At 47.5% G+C, this 26,499-nt stretch overlaps 1 protein-coding gene across 5 annotated transcripts in view; it reads right to left on the bottom strand.

Moving 5' to 3' along the window:
• The window catches only part of TCF12 (transcription factor 12), a 321,095-nt gene that overhangs the window by 180,318 nt on the left and 114,278 nt on the right, over window positions 1–26,499 (bottom strand). For all 5 annotated transcript variants that reach the window (XM_038750651.1, XM_038750650.1, XM_038750654.1 and 2 more), the window contains exon 3: window positions 17,137–17,210. In XM_038750651.1, coding sequence (XP_038606579.1) covers window positions 17,137–17,210 — 74 coding nt within the window. The remainder of the gene's footprint in view (window positions 1–17,136; window positions 17,211–26,499) is intronic.

Here is a 26,499-nt window from a genome sequence, read left to right on the forward strand (position 1 = left end):
AGAGGAAGCACAGTCTATGTCCCATACAAGGCTCCCAATCTACCAAGAGCATCAGCTCTGGGAGTTACAATAATAATAATAATTATGGTATTTGTTAAGTGCTTACTAGTGCTGGGCAGTGTACTAAGCGCTGGGGTGGGTACAAATAAATTGGGATGGACACAGTCCCTGTCCCACATGGGGCTCACAGTCCCAATCCTCATTATACATAGGAGGTAAGGCCCAGAGAAGTTAAGGGCTTACCCAAGGTCATACAGCAGACAAGTGGCAGAGCCTGGATTAGAACCCAGGTCCGTGCTCTAACCACTACACCATGCTGCTTCTCCTGACCTGGGTTCTAATACTTATCCGCTGCATCACCGTGGCCGAGTCACGTCACTTCTCTCCACCTCAGTTGCTTCAGTTGTTCTCTGCCTCAGTTATTTTATTTGTAAAATGGGGGATTAAGACCATGAGCCCCATGTGGGACATGGACTGGGTCCAACCTGATTAGCTTGTATCTACCCCGGTGCTTAGTACAATCTCCTCCTCTAGATTGAAAGCTTGTTGTGGGCAGGCAAGGTGTCTGTTACATTGTACTCTCCCAAGCTCTTAGTACAGTGCTCTGCACAAGGTAAGAGCTCAATATATACAACTGTGACTGACTACGGGTCCTGTCACATATTAAGTGCTTAACAAATACTCTTCCTCTTCTTCAGCAGCTCAGACCAGGACAGACGGCAGGTGATGTCTCCTGCTCTGGGTCTCTCTCTCCCTCCACAATTTTCTCTCCTGGGACCACCCCCCGCCCCCTAAAAACACACACACGTGCGTGCGCGCGCGCACACACACACACACACACACTGGCCTCCCTAAACCACAGGCCCTCAATCATGGGCAGGAGAAGTAGTGTGGCCCAGTGGATACAGGATGAGCTGGGAGTCACTGAGACCTGGATTCTAATCCTGACTCCACCACCTGTCTGCTTTGTGACGGTTGGCAAGTCGCTTCACTTCCCTGAGCCTCAGTTCCGTCATCTGTAAAATGGGGATTAAGACCTTGCGCCCCATGTGGGACAGGGATCGGGTCCAACCTGATTAGCTGGTATCTACCCCAGAGTTTCGTACACTGCCTGGCACGGAGTACGGGCTTAACAAATACCATAAAAACAAGAGAGCTCCCTTTAACCCAGTTCCTTGAAATCCAACCCATCCCCCCACCACACAGTAAATGATCTTTCAATAGCTTCTGCTCCTCTTGTTAATTCTGCAGAAAGTCGGATCCATCTCTCTGTGCAATGTGACTTGACAGCCCGTCTCTGCAAACGGCTTCCAGTCAAATACTCAAAAGCAACTTTGGGAGATTGAGGGAGACAAGCCGGGTGCTTTTCTTCCCACTTGGGGCTCGAAGCATCAAAGACTCATTGTTCAAGTGTGCCGGCCCACTGGCAGGGCCCCTGAGGTCTTCTTGTTGCCCACTACCCTACAGGGCATCACAAAGAGGGGCTGAGCCTCCCTGTCTTTAATAGTCATAAGAACAATAATAGTAGGTAGTACTATATTTTTAAAAAGGCATTTATTAAGCGTTTACTATGTACCAAGCACCATGTTCAGGCCTGAGGCCGATACAAGCTCATCAGGAGGGACACCGTCCCCTTTCGACCTGGGTTCCCAATCAAAGAGGGAGGGGCAACAGCTGTTTCCTTCCCATTTCACAAATGGGGAAATAATAATAATAATAAAAATAATAATAATTATACTAATCGTGATGATGGTCATTGTTAAGTGCTTATCAGGTGCCAAGCACTCTTCTAAGCACTGGGGTAGATAGGAGTTAATCAGGTTGGACACTATCCCTGTCCCACATAATAATAATAATAATAATAATGGCCTTTCTTAAACACTTATGTGATGGACACTGGGATGGATACAAGCAAATCGAATTGGACATAGTTCCTGTCCTATATGAGTCTCAGAGATGAGGCAACTGAGGCCCAGAGAAGTGAAGTGACTCACCCAAGGTCCCACAGCAGATATGTGATGGAGCCAGGATTAGAACCCCTGACCTTCTGACTCCCAAGCCCAAGCTCTATCCATTTCACCATTCTATCTCTGTTACATTATAGAGGGGCAACCTTCCTTAAAGGGTAATGCTTTGCCCTTGCTCACTAACTTATGTGCAGCTGGAGTATTCATTTTTTGCCTTAAGGGCCTAGAGAAGTGTACTGGAAATCAATAACCAAAGGCTGACATTGCCTCAGTCCCAGGGGTTGTGTGGACGAGCACTTCGATAACTCCGTTATCAAAGTGCACATCCTGTGTGGGTCATATGCATGCAACATCAAAGAGCGATTGTGTCGTGTGGTTTATCATCAACCGCGGGTGGTCAGAGCAAATATTCAGAGTCCAACGGTGGCACGAGCCACTATTATATGGAAAAGCATCTGCCTCTAAATTCAGACAAAGGTAACCCTTCAGACATTTTGAGAAGTTCATTCGCACGCTAAGGCTTTGGCTCTTAATAATGATAATAATGATGGTATTTGTTTAGCACTTACTATGTGCTAGCCACTGTTCTAAGCACTGGGGTAGATAGGAGATAATGAGTCCCTTTCCCACATGGGGCTCGCAGCCTTAATCCCCATTTTACAGATGAGGTAACTGAGGCATAGGGAAGTTAAGTGACTTGCCCAAGGTCACCCAGCAGACAAGTGATGGAGCCGGGATTAGAACCCATGATCTTCTGACCGCTAGGTCCGTGCTCTAACCCCTAGGCCATGCTGCTTATCAATCCAGGCAAAACACGACATTGGTGTGAAAATGCAAGATTCAGATGTATTTTCAGTGAAAAAGATGGTGGGAAGAGACCAAACTAAAACAGGCTCTATTAACACCTGTCTCCTCCTGTAGACGGTAAGCTCACTGTAGGCAGGGAATGTGTCTACCTACTCTGTTGGACTGTCTCTCCAAGCGCTTAGTACAGTGCTCTGCACACAGTAGCTCAATGAATCCCACTGATGTGGAGTCCTGGCCCGCAATGGGCTCCTGCACACAAAAATAGTAGATTTAGTGTCTATTTTTTCAGGGTATCTCCCGGTGCCAGTCAATTGATTAATCAGTGGAATTTATTGAAAGCTTACTGGGTGCAGAGCACCCCCTCTCCGTCCCCCCATCTTACCTCCTTCCCTTCCCCACAGCACCTGTATATATGTATATATGTTGGTACATATTTATTACTCTATTTAATTTACTTGTACATATCTATTCTATTTATTTTGTTAGTATGTTTGGTTTTGTTCTCTGTCTCCCCCTTTTAGACTATGAGCCCACTGTTGGGTAGGGACTGTCTCTATATGTTGCCAACTTGTACTTCCCAAGTGCTTAGTACAGTGCTCTGCACACAGTAAGTGCTCAATAAATACAATTGATTGATTGATTGCATTAGGCACTAGGGGTAATAATAATACTAACAATAATTGTGCTATTTATTAAGCGCTATGTTCCAAGCACTGCACTAAGTGCTGGGGGAGATACAAGATAAATCAGGCCCCCCTGGAGCTCACAGAGTCTAGTGAGTGAACCGTATCAGTCTAGGCCTTCCCTGAGCCCCCACTTTCCTCTGCGTCACTCTGACTTACTCCCTTTGTTCTTGTCCCTATGTTGCCAACTTGTACTTCCCAAGCGCTTAGTACAGTGCTCTGCACACAGTTAGCGTTCAATAAATACGACTGATTGATTCTTCCCCTCTCCCAGCCCAAGACTTATGTTCATATCTGTCATTTACTTATTTATATTAAGGTCTGTCTCCCTCGCTCTAGACCGCAAGCTCGCTGTGGACAGGGAATGTGTCTGTTTATCATTATACTAGCACTTAATATAGCACACAGTGAGCGCTCAATAAATACAATCGAATAAATGAATGAAAGTCAGAGGGGGAGACAGAAAGAGAGAGAGATCAATAGGATAGAGTTGGTGGATATGATCCCTGCCCCCACAAGACGTTTACAATCTGGAGGACCCCCCCTCCACCCTCCAACCCCACCACTGTTGTAGCCCTAATCAACTCATGCCCAGGTTGCTGCTTCCAACTCCTTGAGCAGGTTCATCAGCAGCAATGATCTGCGTCACTGTGTGAAGTGCTTACTGTGTGCCACACGCTGTACTGAGCGCCGAGGCAGATCCACGACAGTCCCTGTCCCACATGGGCCTCGCCCGGCCCTTCTCCCAGCAGCAGTCGAAGCCCCAGTGCGGAAGGGGTGGAATGAAGGTAGCAATGTCACGCTGCCCCATGGCTCCACAGGCTGGGGCACATGAGGAGAATGGATGACAACGGGCAGCTGTCTGGTCGGCTGAAATTGGGAAATCGCAAGCCGGGAGGTCAGGGGAAGCGCTCGAGGCATCCCATCCGAGTCTCGGATAACTGCTGGCTGAAAACTGGGGTTCACCTGCCACGGGAGGACTAGCCCGGCATATTACGATCAGGAGAGCGGCGAGGCCTAGTGGAAAGAGCAGGGGCGTGGGGGTCAGGCGACCTGGGATCGAATCCCTTCTTTGCCTCTTGCCTGCTGTGTGACCCTGGGCAAGTCCGACTTCTCACAGCCTCAGCTTCCTCAACTTGGGGATTCAATACTCCAATACATGTGAGGCAGGGACTGGGTCTGATCAGCTTAATACATGCATGTGATCAGTACACATGAGGGTCTGGGACTTAGGGAAGGAGCATGGCCTAGTGGATAGAGCACGTGCCTGGGAATCACAAGGGCCTGGAACTCAGAGGATGTGGGTTCACCTCCTCCAGGAGGCCTTCCCAGACTGAGCCCCTTCCTTCCTCTCCCCATCGTCCCCCTCTCCATCCCCCCCATCTTACCTCCTTCCCTTCCCCACAGCACCTGTATATATGTATATATGTTTGTACATATTTGTTACTCTATTTATTTATTTATTTTACTTGTACATATCTATTCTATTTATTTTATTTTGTTAGTATGTTTGGTTCTGTTCTCTGCCTCCCCCTTTTAGACTGTGAGCCCACTGTTGGGTAGGGACTGTCTCTATATGTTGCCAACTTGTACTTCCCAAGCGCTTAGTACAGTGCTCTGCACACAGTAAGCGCTCAATAAATACGATTGACTGATTGATTCTAATCCCGGCTCTGCCACACAATAACAATAATAATGGCATTTATTAAGTGCTTACTATGTGCAAAGCACTGTTCTAAGCGCTGGGGAGGTTACAAGGTGATCAGGTTGTCCCGGCGGGGCTCACAGTCTTCAACCCCATTTTACAGATGAGGTAACTGAGGGCCAGAGAAGTTAAGCGACGTGCCCCAAGTCACACAGCTGACAAATGGCAGAGCCGGGATTTGAACCAATGAACTCTGACTCCCAAGCCTGTGCTATTTCCACTGAGCCATGTTGCTTCCCATTGGTCTGCTGTGTGCCTCTGGGCAAGTCATTTCACTTTTCTGGGCCTCAGTTACCTCATCTGTAAAATGGGGATGAAGACTGTGAGCCCAGTGTGGGGCAGGGACTACGTCCAACCCAATTATCTTGTATTTACCCCAGGGCTTAGTCCAGTGCCTGACACACCATAAGCGCCTAACAAATACCACAATTATTATTATCTGATTATCTTACAACTACCCCAGCTGTTAGACCAGCGCTTGGTACACAGAGCTCAACAAATATGTCAATCATCATTCTTTTCGAGCAGACATTGCATAACGACCAACAGACAACAAGGCAGAAGTGAAATTACCAATCGATCCATTAACGGTATTTATCAAGCACTTACGGGGTGCGGGGCACTGGACTAAGCACTTGGGAGAGCATGATGCAACAGGGTTGGTAGCGACGTTCCCTGCCCACAACGACCTTACAGTCTAGAAAGATCCTACCACACAACAAAAGACAGATTGTCTCTACACAGGAAGGGGAAGGAAACTTGCCTGCTAATTTTGTTGCAGTGTGCTCTGCCTGCCCTTAACAAGCTCACAGTCTAGAGGGAGAGACGGACAGTACCTGGAAGTTCTTAACAAATACAACTATTATTACTGGAGTTGAAAAACCTCACTGAGGAGACTCTTGCCAAACATACAATAAATAGGAACGACTAGGACACAAAAAAGCCTTCATGAGCTCCACGAGGGTAAGGATCATGTCTTCCTTTTCTTCCCTTTCCAAGGTCCTCCCTCTCCACATATGCCACACCACTATTTGGGTCGTTCCATCTCCTCCAAGCTGTCTTCTCCGACTAATCTCTCTTTTCCCCATCTCTGCCTCCCTTCTGTGTGATCCATGCAGGTCTGGGACCTTTAGGCATCTGCTCTTCGCCCCCACCCTCAATCAGTCATTCATTCATTCAGTTGTACTTATTGAGCGCTTACTGTGTGCAGAGCACTGTACTAAGTGCTTGGGAAGTACAGGTTGGCAACATATAGAGACGGTCCCAACATTCATTCATTCAACTGTATTTATGGAGAGCTTACTGTATGCACAGCACTGTACTGTTTGGAAAGTTTGGAAATCAGCAACAAAGAGAGACAATCCCTGCCCACAACGGGCTCACAGTCTAGATGGGGGGAAACAGACATCAAAACAAGTAAACAGGCATCAACACAAATAAACAGAATTATATGTACACATAGTACTTATGTTCCTAGCACTTATGTTTTTAGACTGTGAGCCCACTGTTGGGTAGGGACTGTCTCTACATGTTGCCAACTTGTACTTCCCAAGCGCTTAGTACAGTGCTCTGCACACAGTAAGCGCTCAATAAATACGATTGATTGATTGATTATGTTCCGATCTTGAAATTATCTAATAAAAATTACTGATTTATAGTAATGTCGGTCTCCCCCTCTGGAGGGTAGGCATGTTCATTCATTCAATTGTATTTACTGAGCCCTCACTGTGTGCAGAGCACTATACTAAGCACTGGGAAGAGCAGAGTATGACAATAAACTGACATATTCCCTGCCCACAGCAGGCTTGGAGTTTAGAGGGGGAGATGGACACCAATAGAAATAAATAAATCCCGGCTCTGCCATCTGTCAGCTGTGTGACTTTGGGCAAGTCACTTAACTTCTCTGTGCCTCAGTCCCCTCATCTGTAAAGTAGGGATTAAGACTGTGAGCCCCACAGGGGACAACCCTGATTATCCTGTATCCCATCCAGTGCTTAGAACAGTGCTTGGCACATAGTAAGCACTTAAATACCAACATTGTTATTATTATTATTATTAATAAATGACACATATATACATAAGTGCTGTGGGGCTGGGAGAAGGGATGAAGAAAGGGAACAAGTCAGGGTGACGCAGAAGGGAGTGGGAGAAGAGGAAAGGGGGAGCTTAGTTTGGGAGTGCTTTGAAGGGCAAGGGACGTACCCGCTAACTCTGCTGCCTTGGACCCTCCCAGCGCTCAGTACAGTGCTCTGCACATAGTAAGTGCTCAACAAATACCACTGATTGATTGACTGCTCTAGCTCCTCCTAGAGACTAGGGCAGTTCTCTGTGTGAGGCAGGCAAAGATGTCTGAGAAGGCGAGGTAGCAGAAATATCGTGAGTGAGTGAGAAGCGCATGGCTCAGTGGAAGGAGCACAGGCTTGGGAGTCAGAGGTCATGGGTTCTACTCTCAGCTCCACCAATTGTTAGCTGTGTGACCTTGGGCAACTCACTTAGCTTCTCGGTACCTCAGTTAGCTTGTCTGTAAAATGGGGATTAAGACTGTGAGCCCCACGTGGGACAACCTGATCACCTTGTGTCCCCCCCCAGTGCTTATAACAGTGCTTTGCACATAGTAAGCACTTAACAAATGCCATCATTATTATTATTAAATAGAAAACTGTGGGATATGTCAAGGGCAGAGTGCAGGGGGAAAGGGGTTAATAATAATAATAATAATAATGACGGCATTTATTAAGTGCTTACTATGTGCAAAGCACTGTTCTAAGTGCTGGGGAGGTTACAAGGAGATGATGATGATGATGATGGCATTAAGCGCTTACTATGTGCAAAGCACTGTTCTAAGCACTGGGGAGGTTACAAGGAGATGATGATGATGATGATGATGGCATTTATTAAGCGCTTACTATGTGCAAAGCACTGTTCTAAGCACTGGGGAGGTTACAAGGTGATCAGGTTGTCCCACGGGGGGCTCACAGTCTTCATCCCCATTTTACAGATGAGGGAACTGAGGCACAGAGAAGCTAAGTGACTTGCCCAAAGCCACACAGCTGACAAGTGGCAGAGCTGGGATTCGAACCCATGACCCCTGACTCCAAAGCCCGGGCTCTTTCCACTGAGCCACGCTGCTTATCAGGGTTACCAGCTACACGAGAGCAAGGAAGGAGAGAAAAAGACCTTGAGAGGCTTGAGGAAGGGGGAGACTAGGAAATGATGAGGGGGAGAAGCTGACACCTGCCCTTCCCCCTCCACCCATTCCCTGGAATTTAAGGAGTGCCTCTTGGATGGGATAAAAGGATATCACCGACAACAGAGAGGCCCAAGATCAAAGGCTGAGAAGCCTTGTGGCCAGTGGAAACAGCCCCTGCAGGGAGTTGAAGGACCTGGGTTCATTCATTCATTCATTCAATCCTATTTATTGAGCGCTTACTGTGTGCAGAGCACTGTACTGAGCGCTTGGGAAGTACAAGTTGGCAACGTATAGAGACGGTCCCTCCCCAACAGCGGGTTCACAGTCTCGAAGGGGTCCTGGAGGAGATGTGCTTTTATTAAGGTTTTTGAATGTGGGGCAAGAGATCTTCTGTCAGATATGAAGAGGGAAGGTGTCCAGGCCAAAGGTAGGACGTAGACAAGGGGATGTTGGCGAGAGAGATGAGATTGAAGTACAGTGAGTAGGTTGGCATCCCCCTCTCCATCCCCCCATCTTACCTCCTTCCCCTCCCCACAGCACCTGTATATATGTATATATGTTTGTACATATTTATTACTCTATTTATTTTGCTTGTGCATATCTATTCTATTTATTTTATTTTGTTAGTATGTTTGGTTTTGTTCTCTGCCTCCCCCTTTTAGACTGTGAGCCCACTGTTGGGTAGGGACTGTCTCTTTACGTTGCCAATTTGTACTTCCCAAGCGCTTAGTACAGTGCTCTACACACAGTAAATGCTCAATAAATATGATTGATGATGATGATGATGACTATATGAGCAAAGTATTTCGGCTGGGTTGTAGTGGGAAATCAGGATGGTAATGTTGGAGGAGGGATCCTGTCTCCACGGCTTCTGCTGGGTGACCTCAGGCAAGCTGTTTCACTTCTCTGTGCCTCAGTTCCCTCATCTGTAAAATCGGGATTGATGATGATGGTATTTGTTAAGTGCTTACTTTGTACCAGGCACTATACTAAGCGCTGGGGTGGATACAAGCAAATAATAATAATAATGATGGTATTTGTTAAGCGCTTACTATGTGCAAAGCACTGTTCTAAGCGCTGGGGAGGACACAAATCAGGTTGGACATAGTCCCTATTCCACATGGGGTTCACAGTCTCAATCCCCATTTTACAGACGTGGTAACTGAGGCCCAGAGACGTGAAGCGACTTGCCCAAGGCCACCCAGCAGACAAGTGGTGGAGCCAGGATTAGAACCCACGACCTTCTGATTCCCAGGCCCGGGTTCTGGCCACTAGGCCAGGTGGGACAAGGACTGTGTCCAAACGGTTTACTCCAGAACTTTGTACCATGCCTGGCACATAGTAAACACTTAACAAATATCTTAAAAAAGAAGAAAAAAAAAAAGGCAGCGGGCAGCTTATTAGCCGTAATGAATGAAATCAATCAATCAATCATATTTATTGAGCGCTTACTGTGTGCACAGCACTGTACTAAGCGCTTGGGAAGTACAAGTTGGCAACATATAGAGACAGTCCCTACCCAACAGTGGGCTCACAGTCTAGAAGGGGGAGACAGAGAACAAAACCAAACATATTAACAAAATAAAATAAATAGAATAGATATGTACAAGTAAAATAAATAAATAAATAAAGAGTAATAAATATGTACAAACATATATACATATGTTTGTACATATTTATTACAGGTGCAGGAGGTGCAGTAGACTGTGAGCCCACTCTTTTAGACTGTGAGCCCACTGTTGGGTAGGGACTGTCTCTATATGTTGCCAATTTGTACTTTCCAAGCGCTTAGTACAGTGCTCTGCACACAGTAAGCGCTCAATAAATACGATTGATGATGATGAAGGGAAGGAGGTAAGACGGAGGATTGGGGGGCAAGGGGGAGAGGAAGGAGGGGGCTCAGTCTGGGAAGGCCTCCTGGAGGAGGTGAGCTGGGTCGCATAACTATGGCACAGTTAGGTCACTGTAAGCTCGTGGAGGATAGGAATGTGTCCGTTTAATAATAATAATAATAATAACTGGCATTTGTTAAGCGCTTACTATGTGCAAAGCACTGTTCTAAGCGCTGGGGAGGATACAGGGTGATCAGGTTGTCCCACATGGGGCTCACAGTCTTAATCCCCATTTTACAGATGAGGTAACTGAGGCCCAGAGAAGTTAAGTGACTTGCCCAAGATCACACAGCAGACACATGGCAGAGTCGGGGTTCGAACCCGTGACCTCTGACTCCAAAGCCCGTGCACTTTCCACTGAGCCATGCTGTTTAATTGTTATGTTGTCGTCTCCCAAGCACTTAGTACAGTGTTCTGCACACAGTAAGCGCTCAATAAAATAGGGATGAATGACTGACTGGAGTGGGACACGTTTAGTTCTGGGTGCAGTTGGCATCTTAGCTGCCAGGGCACCTTTGAGTCACAGCAGCTATGCAAGAGCGGGCAGAGAGCCCAGCTCCATTCCACACCAGGCCTTCCGCGTCCTCATTCAAGCACATTTATTAGGTGCTTACTGTGTGCACAGCACTATACTAAGTGCCTGGGAGAGTACAATTCAACAATAAACAGATACTCCCTGCCCACAACAAGTTTAGAGTCTAGAGGGGGAGAAGGACATTAATACAAATAAATTACAGATATGTACATTAGTGGAGAGGCAAATCAGGATGATGCAGAATGGAGTGAGAGAAGAGGAAAGGAGGGCTTAGTCAGGGAAGGCCTCTTGGAGGAGATGGGCTTTCAATAAAAGGCTTTGAAGGAGGGGAGAGTTATTGTCTGTTGGATTTGAGGAAGGAAGGTTTTCGTTCCTGGCCAGAGGGAAGACGTGGGTTAGAGGTCGGCGGAGAGACTGACTAGATCGAGGTACAGCGAGAAGGTTAGCACCAGGAGAGAGAAGTGCGCAGGCAGGGTTGGAATAGGAGAGTAGCGAGGTGAGGTAGGAGAGGGCAAGGTGATAGTGGACATGGGGCTGTGCATTTAATTTGCTGAATTGCGTGAACCTAAAAATAACTAAGGTTTCAAGAATCATCTCCAAACCAAGATCCACCTCTTCTGGCTCCATGGTAAGATCTATCAATCAATCAATCGTATTTATTGAGCACTTACTGTGTGCAGAGCACTGTACTAAGCGCTTGGGAAGTACAAGTTGGCAACATATAGAGACGGTCCCTACCCAACAGTGGGCTCACAGTCGAGAAGGGGGGTGACAGAGAACAAAACAAAACATATTAACAAAATAAAATAAATAGAATAGATATGTACAAATAAAATAGAGTAATAAATACGTATAAACATATATACATATATACAGGTGCTGTGGGGAAGGGAAGGAGGTAAGACGAGGGTGATGGAGAGGGGGCGGAGGGGGAGAGGAAGGAGGGGGCTCAGTCTGGGAAGGCCTCCTGGAGGAGGTGAGCTCTCAGTAGGGCCTTGAAGAGAGGAAGAGAGCTAGCTTGGCGGATGTGGGGAGGGAGGGCATTCCAGGCCAGGGGGAGGACGTGGGCCGGGGGTCGATGGCGGGACAGGCGAGAACGAGGCACGGTGAGGAGGATAGCAGCAGAGAAGCGGAGGGTGCGGGCTGGGCTGGAGAAGGAGAGAAGGGAGGTGAGGTAGGAGGGGGCGAGGGGATGGACAGCCTTGAAGCCCAGGGTGAGGAGTTTCTGCCTGATGCGTCAGGCAGAAGATCACCTATCAGATGCTGGGTGTGGTTGATAATCAATAATTCTGATTTGGGGGTGCTATGGTAAGAACTTACTATAATAATAATGGCATTTGTTAAGCGCTTATTATGTGTCAAGCACTGTTCTAAGCGCTGGGGGGGATACAAGGCAATCAGGTTGTCCTCTAAAGGGCTCACAGTTAATCCCCATTTTACAGATGAGGTAACTACAGCACAGAGAAGTTAAGTGACTTGCCCAAAATCACACAGCTGACAAGTGGCAGAGCCGGCATTGGAACCCATGACCTCTGACTCCCAAGCCCATGCTCTTTACACTGAGCCACACTGCTTCACTATAAAGCCACCATCCCTGGGTGGGCATGAACCACCAAACTTTCTAAAGATACGACCTAATTAGAACCTAATTAGAACAGTATCTGCCTCACACGGGGCTCAGAGTCTAAGTAGGAGGGAGGACAAATATCCCTACTTAATAGCTCAAGAAACTGAGGCACAGAGAAGTGAAGTGACTGGCCCAAGGTCACAAAGCAAGCAATTGTGTCCCCCTTCTAGATTGTGAGCCCATTGTTGGGTAGGGACCGTCTCTATATGTTGCCAACTTGTACTTCCCAAGCGCTTAGTACAGTGCTCTGCACACAGTAAGTGCTCATTCATTCATTCATATTTATTGAGTGCTCAATAAATACGATTGAATGAATTGGCAGAGCTGGGATTAGAACCCAAGTCCTTCTAACTCCAGGGCCTGTGCTCTCTCCACTAGATCTGTCAGTCAGTCAATCATATTTGTTGGGCACTTACTGGGGGCAGAGCACTGTACTAGGTGCCTGGGAGAGTACAATCTAATGATAAACACACACTCCACACCCACAAAGAGCTTACAGTCTAGAGAGGGAGACAGACATTAATATAAATAAAATAAATTACAGATGTGTCCTAAGGCACTTGGGGGAAGAATAATACAGGACAGTCGACAGACATGATCCTTGCCCACAGTGAGCTTATAATCTAAAATCAATCAATCAATCAATCGTATTTATTGAGCGCTTACTGTGTGCAGAGCACTGTACTAAGCGCTTGGGAAGTACAAGCTGGCAACATATAGAGACAGTCCCTATCCAACAGTGGGCTCACAGTCTAAGAGAGTTATCCAAGGAAGAATGATCCAATAAGTTCAAGGTCAGCCCCCAAGCAGGACCTCAATCAATCAGGGAGGCCCGGACAACCAAGCCTAAAGTTTTGGAGAGATCGGGAATCGGGGAAACAGCATGGCATAGTGACTAGATCACGATCTGGGAGACAGAAGGCCATGGGTTCTAATCCTGGCTCTGCCACTTGTCTGCTATGTGACCTTGCGCAAGTCCCTTCACTTCTCTGGGCCTCAGTGACCCCATCTGTAAAATGGGGAGTGACACTAACCCCACGTGGGACAGGGACTGTGTCCAACCCAATTTGCTTATATCCTCCCCGGCACTTAGTACATTGCCTGGCATATAGTAAGCGCTTAACAAACACCACAATTATTAAATACCCCGATGATTATTCATCGTTCCCCTGCCTTCCCACCCAACTTTGGGACACTCACACTCCCTCCCAACCACCAAGGGGTGATCCCCTCCCACTCCGTTCCCCCGAACCCGAGCTGAAACAGGAGCGGGGAGTGTGAATCTGACAGGGAACTATGATCGGACCTGCTCGAGGGCTTGGATGTCAGTTAAATTTTGGGGCGTTTTATTTACATGAACGCTGCAGGCAGAAGACAGCAGAGGTTTCACGCACCAGGAGATGTGTCCATTAAGCGCTTTCTGTTACAGAAGCGAGAACAAACGCTTGACTGCACGCCTCAGAAAAACATGAGAAGTTTCAAGTTCACAAACAGAATGTCGTTTTTTGTTTCACTGCCCTCTTCCAAGCACTGAGTACAGTGCTCTGTACACAGTAAGTGCTCGATAAATGTGACTGAATAAATGAATGAAAGGTGACTCTAGTGGGATCTCGAGCCCCTCCTTCCTCCCTCCGAGAGCTCCAAGAGAGGGATCGCCCGACCGGTGGTTCCATGGATGCTCCCGGGAAAACGCCGTTGACTTCTCCCTGTCATCAAGAGGCACTTAGTACAGTGCTCTGCATACAGTAAGCGATCAATAAATACGATTGAATGAATGAAATCAGTTGGCACCTTCAGCCTTGTGGAGAGTGATCCCTTAATCATTCATTCACTCATTCAGTCAATCGAATTTATTGAGTGCTTACTGTGCGCAGAGCACTGTACCACTCTGTACCTCAGACTACAGATCCTGAGCCGGGGGCTGGGGGGAGGCCCCAATTCGACTTCTATACTCCAGGACTAAGTTTCGATATTTATTGAGCATTTACTCTGTGCAATGCAAAGTACTTCTACTACTAAGAGAAGCAGCGTGGCTCAGTGGAAAGAGCCCGGGCTTTGGAGTCAGAGGTCGTGAACTGTCAGCTGTGTGACTGTGGGAAAGTCACTTAACTTCTCTGGGCCTCAGTTCCCTCATCTGTAAAATGGGGATGAAGACTGTGAGTCTCCCGTGGGACAACCTGATCACCTTGTATCCCCCCTCAGCGCTTAGAACAGTGCTTTGCACATAGTAAGCCCTTAATAAATGCTATCATTATTACTAATAGTAATTATTATGTTACTCATTAATGATTATGGTACTTGTTGAGGTCTTACTATGCGCCAAGCACTGTTCTAAGCACAAGATAAACAGGTTGGAAACAGTCCCTGTCCCACATACAGCTCACACTCTTCATCCCCATTTTGCAGTTGAGGTAACTGAGGCCCAGGGAAGTGAAGTGACTTGACCAAGGTCACACAGCCGACATGTGGCTGAGCCAGGATTAGATCCCAGGTCCTTCCAACTCCCAGGTCCGTGCTCTATCCACTAAGCCACCGTACCTCGTTCTCGCCTGTCCCGCCATCGACCCCCGGCCCACGTCATCCCCCGGGCATGGAATGCCCTCCCTCTGCCCATCCACCAAGCTAGCTCTCTTCCTCCCTTCAAGGCCCTGCTGAGAGCTCACCTCCTCCAGGAGGCCTTCCCAGACTGAGCCCCTTCCTTCCTCTCCCCCTCTCCATCCCCCCATCTTACCTCCTTCCCTTCCCCACAGCACCTATATATATGTATATATGTTTGTACATATTTATTACTCTATTTATTTATTTTACTTGTACATATCTATTCTATTTATTTTATTTTGTTAGTATGTTTGGTTTTGTTCTCTGTCTCCCCCTTTTAGACTGTGAGCCCAATGTTGGGTAGGGACTGTCTCTATATGTTGCCAATTTGTACTTCCCAAGCGCTTAGTACAGTGCTCTGCACATAGTAAGCGCTCAATAAATATGATTGATGATGATGATGATGATGAAGCCACACTGTTTTAACCCTTGTACTAAGTGCTAGAGCACCGTACCCTCCCTGGTTGGGCTGTAGAGTTCTGGATGGTTTCTTCCTAATCAGGAGAGTGGGTGACCTGGAGGGCAACTGCCGCGGGCTTCTCCCAGTTCCCTGGTACCACCCTCAGCGGCAGAATCCTGGGCTGGAAGGATCATGGGCCTGACACCCTACTGACAACGCTCCTGGTTTTTCTCTGTACTCGCCTTCAACCTCTTCTCTCCCGGTGAGCCCTTCTCATCGCGGGTATTTGGCGAGCGCTTCCTGGACACAGAGCACTGTACGAAACGCTTGGGAGGGTATGATACAACACAGCCGGCAGACAAGCTCCCTGCCCACACATTGCACGAAAATAATTTGAAGGGGTGGTGAGCGGAAAGTTCATGCGTTGAGTGGCCGGGGATGGTAAAACAGGACGGTGGATTCTCACACTTGCTGAAAGAGGCAGAACATGAATGGGGCTCAGCTTGGACTCCTCCTACGCGACAGCCTTGAGGAAACATATGCTTCTGTTAAAATATCCCTCTGTGGTCAAGATGGCACCTTCCGGGACCCCCTTTTAGACTGTGAGCCCACTGTCGGGTAGGGACTGTCTCTATATGTTGCCAACTTGTACTTCCCAAGCGCTTAGTATAGTGCTCTGCACACAGTAAGCGCTCAATAAATACGATTGATGGTGATGATGATGATAACCCAGATCCCAGCTCTGCCACTTGTCAGCTGTGTGACTTTGGGCAAGTCACTTAACTTCTCTGGGCCTCAGTTCCCTCATCTGTAAAATGGGGACTAAGACTGTGAGCCCCCTGTGGGACAACCTGATAACCTTGTATCTTCCCCAGCGCTTAGAACAGTGCTTTGCACATAGTAAGCGCTTAACAAATACCATCATTATTATTATTATTATTATTATAACCAAGCCTTGGGGAAGAAGGGTCCTTGGAGTGAGACCAGCCCCTTCTCCAATCATCCCCCAAGGGCTTGTCACTGGATCACAAGGAGGGAGAGCCAATGGGACCATGGAATCCAGTTCTCCTTTAAGCTCTTAATAATAATAATAATAATAACAATAATGGCATTTATTAAGCTCTTACTACGTGCAAAGCACTGTTCTAAGCACTGGGGAGGTTACAAGGTGATCAGGTTGTCCCACTGGGGGCTCACAGTCTTCACCCCCATTTTACAGATGAGGTAACTGAGGCACAGAGAAGCTAAGTGACTTGCCCGAAGTAACACATCTGACAATTGGTGGAGCTGGGATTTGAACCCATGACTCTGACTCCAAAGCCTGTGCTCTTTCCACTGAGCCATGCTACTTCTCCAAGACTGTGAGCCCACTGTTGGGTAGGGACCGTCCCTATATGTTGCCAACTTGTACTTCCCAAGCGCTTAGTACAGTGCCCTGCACACAGTAAGCGCTCAATAAATAACGATTGAATGAATGAATGAATGACCCAAAGCCCTGAGGATTATGGGACACCAACAGAAGAAGTGGCATCCTCAGCGGTCACACCAAGGGGCAACCCCTCTGAGACAAAACATGGCAGCAGTTTACAGAGAGCGGGTAAAATCCACTTTGCTCACCCGAACGGATTTCCTGGGAACGTCAGGACAACCGGGGGTTCTTCCCGGAGTCACCAATAATGTCTCTGTTCACCCTCCCGACACGTTTCCATCCCGCGGTGACGGGCAAACTTACCCTAGAGGAGTCGTAGGAGGGACTCAGCTGACCGCTCGTTCCCCAAGATGCTGGACCTCCTCGGTCATCCATACCTAAGGGATGAGAAAGGAGAAGGATGTGAGGCAGCAGGATGGACCCGCGGTAGACGCAGAAGGGGTGGAGTGCGAAGGATGCACCTGTAGAAAAGGATGATGTTGACGACAATCCACAGACAGATTCTCCTGTGGAACTTCCCAAGTTCAATGGGCAACTTTGGTTTTTTTGCAGTCAGATACTTCACATCTTCTTTGAAACATGGGCATTGCCGGTTCGAATTACAAGACAATATGAACAGATATACACACACACTGTCTAAAATGGCCAGTCTATGTACCGAAAAGGATATGAATGGTGCATTCTGGAGCAAAGTTTCCTTTATCACTGTACACCTTTAGTTACCGAGGTGAATCAGCGTGGAAGATAACTCATTGTGGGCAGGGAATGTGTCTGTTTACTGTTCTATTGTACTTTCCCAAGAGCTCAGTACAGTGCTCTGCTTCCAGTAAGCGCTCAATAAACATGACTGAATGAACTGCGTGACAATACAGCACATGGCTAGGAATCAGAAGGACCTGGGCTGTGATCCCAGCACCTCCCCTTGCCTGCCGTGTGACTTCAGGTACCCCCAGAGATCAATCAATCAATCGCATTTATTGAGCGCTTACTATGTGCAGAGCACTGTACTAAGCGCTTGGGAAGTACAAATTGGCAACATATAGAGACAGTCCCTACCCAACAGTGGGCTCACAGTCTAAAAGACTGTGAATCCCCACCACCACCACAGCCGAAGCAGCGTGGCTCAGTGGAAAGAGCTCGGGCTTTGGAGTCAGAGGTCGTGGATTCGAAACCCAGCTCCTCCACGTGTCTGCTGTGTGACCTTGGGCAAGTCACTTAACTTCTCTGCGCCTGTTACCTCATCTGTAAAATGGGGAATTAAGACTGTGAGCCCCACGTGGGACAACCTGATCACCTTGCATCCCCCCCAGCGCTTAGAACAGTGCTTTGCACATAGTAAGCGCTTAACAAATGCCATCATTATTTATTATTATTATGAACATGGCTGCACAAGGGTCGAGGCTCCATCTAGGAACAAATCCTCCCTAGAGGCCACCATCTTTGTCACCATCCTCCCGGACCCTCAAGCCCAGGGGAGCGGGGATTTTCCTCTCCTTTTCCAAGGCGTCTAATCTAAAAACGAGCCGGGTACGAGCCCGTAAGAGCACAATCATTCTAACCTCCCCCCTTGCCTCTTCTCCCACTCCCTTCTGAGTCGCCCTGATTTCCTCCCTTTCTTCATCCCCCCTTCCCAGCTCCACAGCACTTATCTACATATCTCTAATTTTATTTATTTCTATTAATGTCTGCCTCTCCGCCTCTAGTCTGTGAGCTCATTGTGGACAGGGAATGTGTCTGTTTATTCTGATATTATACTGTCCCAAGAGCTTAGTACAGTGCTCTACACACAGTAAGTGCTCAATAAATATGACTGGTTGAATGAATAAACGAACAAACACCCCTGGACCAAAGGGGAATGTGCGTGGCTGGTTCCAGAACTCAGCTGCCTTCTGAAAATGGTATAAGGGCCAGTCATCAATGCCCTGTTGTTACCCATTGCCACCCCATGGTTGGCGAGACTCTACGATTCCTCTCCCTCTAGACGTGACCCTCCTAGACTGTAAGCTCGTTGTGGGCTGGGAACCTACCTACCGACTCTGTTGTACTCTCCCAACAGTGCTCTGCTCCTAGGAAGCGCTCAATAAATGCCACTGATAATGATGAACATTTCTACCAACCCTACTGTATTGTCTGTCCTCTTCTTAGTGCTTACTGCAGTGCTCTGCAGGACACAGGGAGCGCTCAATAAATACCACTGATAATAACGATGGTATTTGTTAATCAATCAATCAATCAATCGTATTTATTGAGCGCTTACTATGTGCAGAGCACTGTACTAAGCGCTTGGGAAGTACAAATTGGCATCACATAGAGACAGTCCCTACCCAACAGTGGGCTCACAGTCTAAAAGGGGGAGACAGAGAACAGAACCAAACATACCAACAAAATAAAATAAGTAGGATAGAAATGTACAAGTAAAATAAATAAATAAATAGAGTAATAAATATGTACAACCATATATACAGGTGCTGTGGGGAAGGGAAGGAGGTAAGACGGGGGGGATGGAGAGGGGGACGAGGGGGAGAGGAAAGAAGGGGCTCAGTCTGGGAAGGCCTCCTGGAGGAGGTGAGCTCTCAGCAGGGCCTTGAAGGGAGGAAGAGAGCGAGCTTGGCGGATGGGCAGAGGGAGGGCATTCCAGGCCCGGGGGATGACGTGGGCCGGGGGTCGATGGCGGGACAGGCGAGAGCGAGGTACAGTGAGGAGATTAGTGGTGGAGGAGCGGAGGGTGCGGGCTGGGCAGTAGAAGGAGAGAAGGGAGGTGAGGTAGGAGGGGGCGAGGTGATGGACAGCCTTGAAGCCCAGGGTGAGGAGTTTCTGCCTGATGCGCAGATTGATCGGTAGCCATTGGAGGTTTTTGAGGAGGGGAGTAATATGTCCAGGGCGTTTCTGGACAAAGATAATCCGGGCAGCAGCATGAAGTATGGATTGAAGTGGAGAGAGACACGAGGATGGGAGATCAGAGAGAAGGCTAGTGCAGTAGTCCAGACGGGATAGGATGAGAGCTTGAATTAGCAGGGTAGCGGTTTGGATGGAGAGGAAAGGGCGGAGCTTGGCAATGTTGCGGAGCTGAGACCGGCAGGTTTCGGTGACGGCTTGGATGTGAGGGGTGAATGAGAGAGCGGAGTCGAGGATGACACCAAGGTTGCGGGCTTGTGAGACGGGAAGGATGGTAGTGCCGTCAACAGAGATGGGAAAGTCAGGGAGAGGACAAGGTTTGGGAGGGAAGACAAGGAGCTCAGTCAGACAAGGAGCTCAGTCAGTTAAGCACTTACTATGTGCAAAGCACTGTTCTAAGCGCTGATGACTGTGAGCCCACTGTTGGGTAGGGACTGTCTCTATATGTTGCCAACTTGTACTTCCCAAGCGCTTAGTACAGTGCTCTGCACACAGTAAGAGCTCAATAAATACGACTGATTGATTGATTGATTGATTGATTGATGATGATGGAAGCTCCTTGTGGTCAGGGATCATTTCTACCAACTCTTCTGTACTGTACTCTCTCAAGCACTTAGCACAGTGCTCTGCACAGAGGAAGCCCTCAATAAATAACATTGATGATGATGATTGTGTCCAACCTGATTAACTTGTATTTACCCCAGCACTTAGAACAGTGCTTGGCACAAATAATAATAATAATAATGATAATAATAATAATAATAATAATATTTGTTAAGTGCTTACTATGTGCCAAGCACTGTTCTAAGCATTGGAGTAGATACAAGGTAATCAGGCTCACAGTCTTAATCCCCATTATCCAGATGAGGTCACTGAGGCACAGAGTTAAGTGGCTTGCCCAAGGTCACACAGCAGACAAGTAGCAGAGTCAGATTAGCACCCACGTCCTCTGACTCCCACTAAGCCACTGAGCCATGCTGCTTCTCTAAGTGTGCTTAGCAAGTACCATAATTATGATGATAATAATGATAATAAAAATAATGATGGCAATAAGTGGTTACTATGTGCAAAGCACTGTTCTACGCGCTGGGAAGGTTACAAGGTGATCAGATTGTCCCACGGGGGGCTCACAGTCTTCATCCCCATTTTACAGATGAGGGAACTGAGGCCCAGAGAAGTGAAGTGACTTGCCCAAAGTCACATAGCTGACAATTTCTAGACTGTGAGCCCACTGTTTCTAGACTGTGAGCCCACTGTTTCTAGACTGTGAGCCCACTGTTGGGTAGGGACCGTCTCTATATGTTGCCAACTTGTACTTCCCAAGCACTTAGTGCAGTGCTCTGCACACTGTAAGTGCTCAATAAATACGACTGAATGAATGAATGAACATGGGGAGTGTCTGAGATAGGGCTCAATAAATACGATTGATTGATTGATTGATTGGCGGAGTCAGGATTTGAACCCATGTCCTCTGACTCCCAAGCCCGGGCTCTTTCCACTGCGCCACACTGCTTCTTTTGATGATCATGATGATGATGGAAGATCCTTGTGGTTAGGGAATGTGTCTACCAACTCTACCATGCTGTCCTCTCCCAAGTGCTTAGTACAGTGCCCTGCCCAGAAGAAGCCCTCAATAAATAACATTGATTGACTGGAGGGAGGCCAAATGGTCACTAGTTTGGGTTTCTGCGAGTTGGGTGCACTGAGGTCTGACTGTGACCACTCGAGGGACCGGGAAAAAGTGGCGGCTGGCACAAAGTTCAGTCACCTTCTGGCACAAGCGACTCGTTTCTGTCCCGGACAACGGCTGCACTAACGCACGCTCGGCTTAACGACGAACCATCCGAGGCCTCGTCGGGACGGTCTGGACGTAACCGAGCTAAAGTCCTTCGGTCCCAAGGCGACGCTTCCACGGAGGAGGTATACGTATGAGAAGCGGCGTGGCTTAGTAGATAGAACCTGAGCTTGGGAGCCAGAAGGTCATGGGTTCAAATCCCAGCTCCGCTACATGTCAGCAGTGTGCCCTTGGGTAAGTCACTTCACTTCTCTGAGCTTCATTACCTCATCTGCAAAATGGGGATTAAGAGCGCGAGCCCTATTTGGGACAGGGACTGTATTCAACCTATCTTGTATTTATCCCAGTGCTTAGAACAGTGTTTGGTACATAGTAAGCGCTTAACAAGTACCATAATCCCGCCTCCGCTACTTGTCAGCGGTGTGACGTTGGGCAAATCACTTAACTGCTCTGTGCCTCAGTTGCCTCTTCTGCAAAATGGGGATTGAGACTGTGAGCCCCATGTGGGACAACCTGATTACCTTGTGTCTCCCCAAAGTGCTTAGAACAGGGCTTGGCACACAGTAAGTGCTTAACAAATATCATCATTATTACTGTTGTATCGTTATTTAGAAATGGGACAACTGCCATTATTATTATTGTTATTATTATTACCATTATTATTTTAGTTTTCTTTAGGTGTTTACTAGGTGCCAAGCACTGTTCTAAGGATTGGAGTACATGCGAGTTCATCAGGTTGGATGCAGTCCCTACATGGAGCTCTAATTGAAATCCCAGTGCTTAGAACAGTGATTTGCACAAAGTAAGCACTTACCAAGTGCCATCACCATCATTATTATTATTATTATTAAAAGTATGTCAGGGACAAAGTGGTACACATCATCCACAGTGCTTTTAACCTTTGACTGGTGAGAAAGATATAAACAGCCTGTCGTAAATAGAGTGAAGCTCCAGATTTTAATGCCACGGTTTCTCTCCTGGGAGTCAGGAGGACCTGGGTTCTAATCCCAGCTCCGCTGCTTGCCTGCTGCATGACCTTGGGCAAGTCACTTCGCTTTCCTGGGCCTCAGTTACCTCATCTGTCAAGTGGGGATGATTGTGAACCCCATACACCAGCACTTAGTAGAGCACCTGGAGCGTAGTAAGCGCTTAAATACCATTAAAAAAGCAAAACAAAATAAAAAAACGGACAACCTTCACTACTTGGGCCCTGATGTTGACTGGTCAGATGTCTCCACCCCTCTCTCTCTCCTCCTATTCTCCTCCCCTCAGCCCCAACCTCCCCACCCTCCATGCCCTTGCCTTAGTTTTCCCTCTCCCCTTCTGTCCACTGCTTCTAACTGCTCCGCTCAGAGACACCCCATTTCACAGCTGACACCTCCAAGACACCCCAGTCCTTTTTTTCTTTTTAATGGTATTTGTCAAACTCTTACTATGTGCCAGGCGCTGTAATAAGCGCTGAGGTAGACACAAGGTAATCACGTTGTCCCACGTGGGGCTCACGGTCTTAATCCTGTATATATGTATATATGGTTGTACATATTTATTACTCTATTTATTTTACTTGTACATTTCTATCCTACTTATTTTATTTTGTTGGTATGTTTGGTTCTGTTCTCTGTCTCCCCCTTTTAGACTGTGAGCCCACTGTTGGGTAGGGACTGTCTCTATGTGATGCCAATTTGTACTTCCCAAGCGCTTAGTACAGTGCTCTGCACATAGTAAGCGCTCAATAAATACGATTGATTGATTGATTGATTAATCCCCATTCTACAGATGAAGGAGCTGAGGCCCAGAGAAGTGAAGTCACTTGCCCAAGGTCACACAGCAGACAAGCAGCGGCATTAGAATCCAGGCCCATGCTCTATCCACTAAGCCACACTGCTTTTCAGTCTTTCTGCTAGTTTGATTATAGAGGCACACACAGACATTCACACCCATCCAGGCTTATTGGATTTTCAAAGCACTGCAAAGAACATTTTTGTACTTTAGCCGGTAAATGATAAATACGACTATTTTCAAACTTATTTCAACAAGACTAAATCCTAACACTCTTGTCAACACGGCAGAGATAATATACTTTGCAGGGTTGCCAGCTGCTGTGTGATGATCCAATAAATGATTTGACCAAAGAAATCTAATTGTAGACGGCTATATGTCAGGCACCAAAGCAATGAGAATGTCTATCTTTTCTAGCTCCTTTATCCAATTTTGTCTGGGGAGTAATGATATTCCTGTAGATCAGATTCAACGGCCTCGATCAATTCCAAAGCAATATACCCCAGAAAACAAAACATTCTTTATTGTGTTTTACCATCCTGGGAGCCCTAACCCTTAAATCTCCCAAAGAGTTCTTGTTAGGCAAAATGATTGATCCGCATCGCATCTCCCAAAACAGGCGCATCTGATGGGTCCTGGCAAAGCGAGCGGGAAATGACTCCCCGGAGAAGGAAATGGAACTTGTTTTTTTTTTTTTATGGGATTCATTAAGCGCTTACTATGTGCCAGGAGCTGTTCTAAACGCTGGGGTAGATACAAGCTTATAATAATAATAATAATAATAATAATAATAATAATGGCATTTATTAAGCACTTACTATGTGCAAAGCACTGTCCTCATCAGGTTGGACCCAATCCCTGTCCCACATGAGGTTCACAGTCATAATCCCCATTCTACAAATGAGGTCACTGAGGCCCAGAGAAGTCAAGTGACTTAGACCAGGTCACACAGCAGACAAGTGGTGGAGCCGGGATTAGAACCCAGGTCCTTTGGACTCCCAGGCCCGTGATCTAGTCACTAGGCCATGCAGCTTCTCTAAGTGGAACAGGGATTATGGGCAGGGAATGTATCTCTTTATTGTTATATATTACTCTCCCAAGCACTTGGTAATAATGATCGTGGTATCTACTAAGTGCTTACCTGTCTCCCCCTTCTAGACTGTAAGCCCACTGTTGGGTAGGGACTGTCTCTACATGTTGCCAACTTGTACTTCCCAAGCGCTTAGTACAGTGCTCTGCACACAGTAAGTGCTCAATAAATACGATTGATTGATTGATTGTGCCTCAGTGACCTCATCTGGAAAATGGGGATTAAGACTGTGAGGCCCATGTGGGACAACCTGATGACCTTGTATCTACCCCTGTGCTTGAACAGTGCTTGGCACAGAGTAAGCGCTTAACAAATGCTATCATTATTATTATACAAGCAAATCAGGTTGGACACAGTCCCTGTCCTCCATGGGGCCTCCAGTCTCAATCCCCACTTTACAGATGAGGGAACTGAGGCCCAGAGAAGTGAAGTGACTTGTCTCCAAGATCACACAGCAGACAAGTGGTGGAGCCAGGATTAGAACTCATGACCTCCTTTCTGACACTCAGGCCTGGGCTCTAGCCACTACACCATGCTGGTTCCCAAGACCTGCACACAGTAAGCGTTCAATAAATATGACAGACTCACTGTGCCTGGCCTATCTTGTAGCTCAGCCCAGCACTGAGTACAGTGCTTACCACAATAATTATCATTATCACCATGAAGGACGCTGCCAACCCTGGGAAAAACTCACTAGAGGCCAGGTGATTGAGCCAAGAGAATACCATCGTTCTGGGGGTGAATATAAATCATATGACACGTCTTTTAGTGCCTTTTCACGCAATTGCTTTTGTTCTCAGACAATAATGTGACTGCTGCTCTGCTACACTGTACTCTCCTAAGCGCTTGGTACAGCACTCTGCACACAAGAGGCGCTCAATAAATATCACTGATGATGATGAAGCCTCATGGCTTAGTGGAAAGAGCATGGGCTTGGGAGTCAGAGGATGTGGGTTCTAATCCCGCCTCTGCAACCTGTCTGCTGTGTGACCTTGGGCAAGCCACGTAACTTCTTTTTGCTTCAGTAACCTCATCTGTAAAATGGGGATTAAGAGTGTGAGCCCCATGTGGGACAACCCGATGACCTTGTATCTACCCAGTGCTTGGCACATAGAAAGCGCTTAATACCATCATTATTATTTTTTTTATTATTATGAGAAAGGGAGGATCCCAAACACATCTGTGGAGTAACATCCCGGAGGGCCCCGGGGAGCGGAACCTCCCAGAAATCCGGCCAGAGGCCGGAGTGGTGACAGATGAGCGATCTTTCTCCCGGCTCCCACCGACCATCCCGGAGCCCTGGGGCCAACGCGGGGCGGTGGTGGCCAGCTACTGGACCCTGTGGCCTTTGAAGAAGACACGGGCGAGCCGACAACGATGGCGTGACCACCTCCTGATGACAAAAAGACGTGGGCAGGGGGAGCGCAGCCGCCCAGACGGAAAGCACATGTGCCACCTGGTGAGCATCTCCAATTCCTCCTTTTTTTTATGGCATTTATTAAGCGCTTACTATGTGCAAAGCGCTGTTCTAAGCGCTGGGGTAGAGACAAGGTAATCAAGTTGTCCCACGTGGGGCTCACAGACAATCCCCATTTTCCAGATGAGGTAACTGAGGCACAGAGAAATGAAGTGACTTGCCCAAAGTCACACAGCTGACAAGTGGCGGAGCCGGGATTTGAACCCATGACCTCTGACTCCAAAGCCCGGGCTCTTTCCAGTGAGCCACGCTGCTTCTCTGCTTCTTTGCTTCTTGGTCTTCCCAAGCACCTAGGGGGAACTGAGATCACCTGAGGCTCCCGAAAGGCTCTGGTGCAGTTCTGGCCCCTGCCCTGAACCCAGCTCATAATAATAATAATGATAACAATAATAATGATGGCATTTGCTAAGCGCTTACTATGAGCACTGTTCTAAGCGCTAGAGAGGATACACGGTGATCAGGTTGTCCCACGGGGGGCTCACAGTCACCCTGACTCGCTCCCTTTATTCATCCCCCCGCCCAGCCCCAAAGCACTTATGTACATATCCATAATTTATTTATTTCTATTAATATCTGAACTCCCCTCGGTAAATTGACTGTGGGCAGGGAATGTGTCTATTACATTGTACT

This window comes from Tachyglossus aculeatus, chromosome 8 (genome assembly GCF_015852505.1).
Source record: "Tachyglossus aculeatus isolate mTacAcu1 chromosome 8, mTacAcu1.pri, whole genome shotgun sequence".
NCBI classification, from domain to species: Eukaryota; Metazoa; Chordata; class Mammalia; order Monotremata; family Tachyglossidae; genus Tachyglossus; species Tachyglossus aculeatus.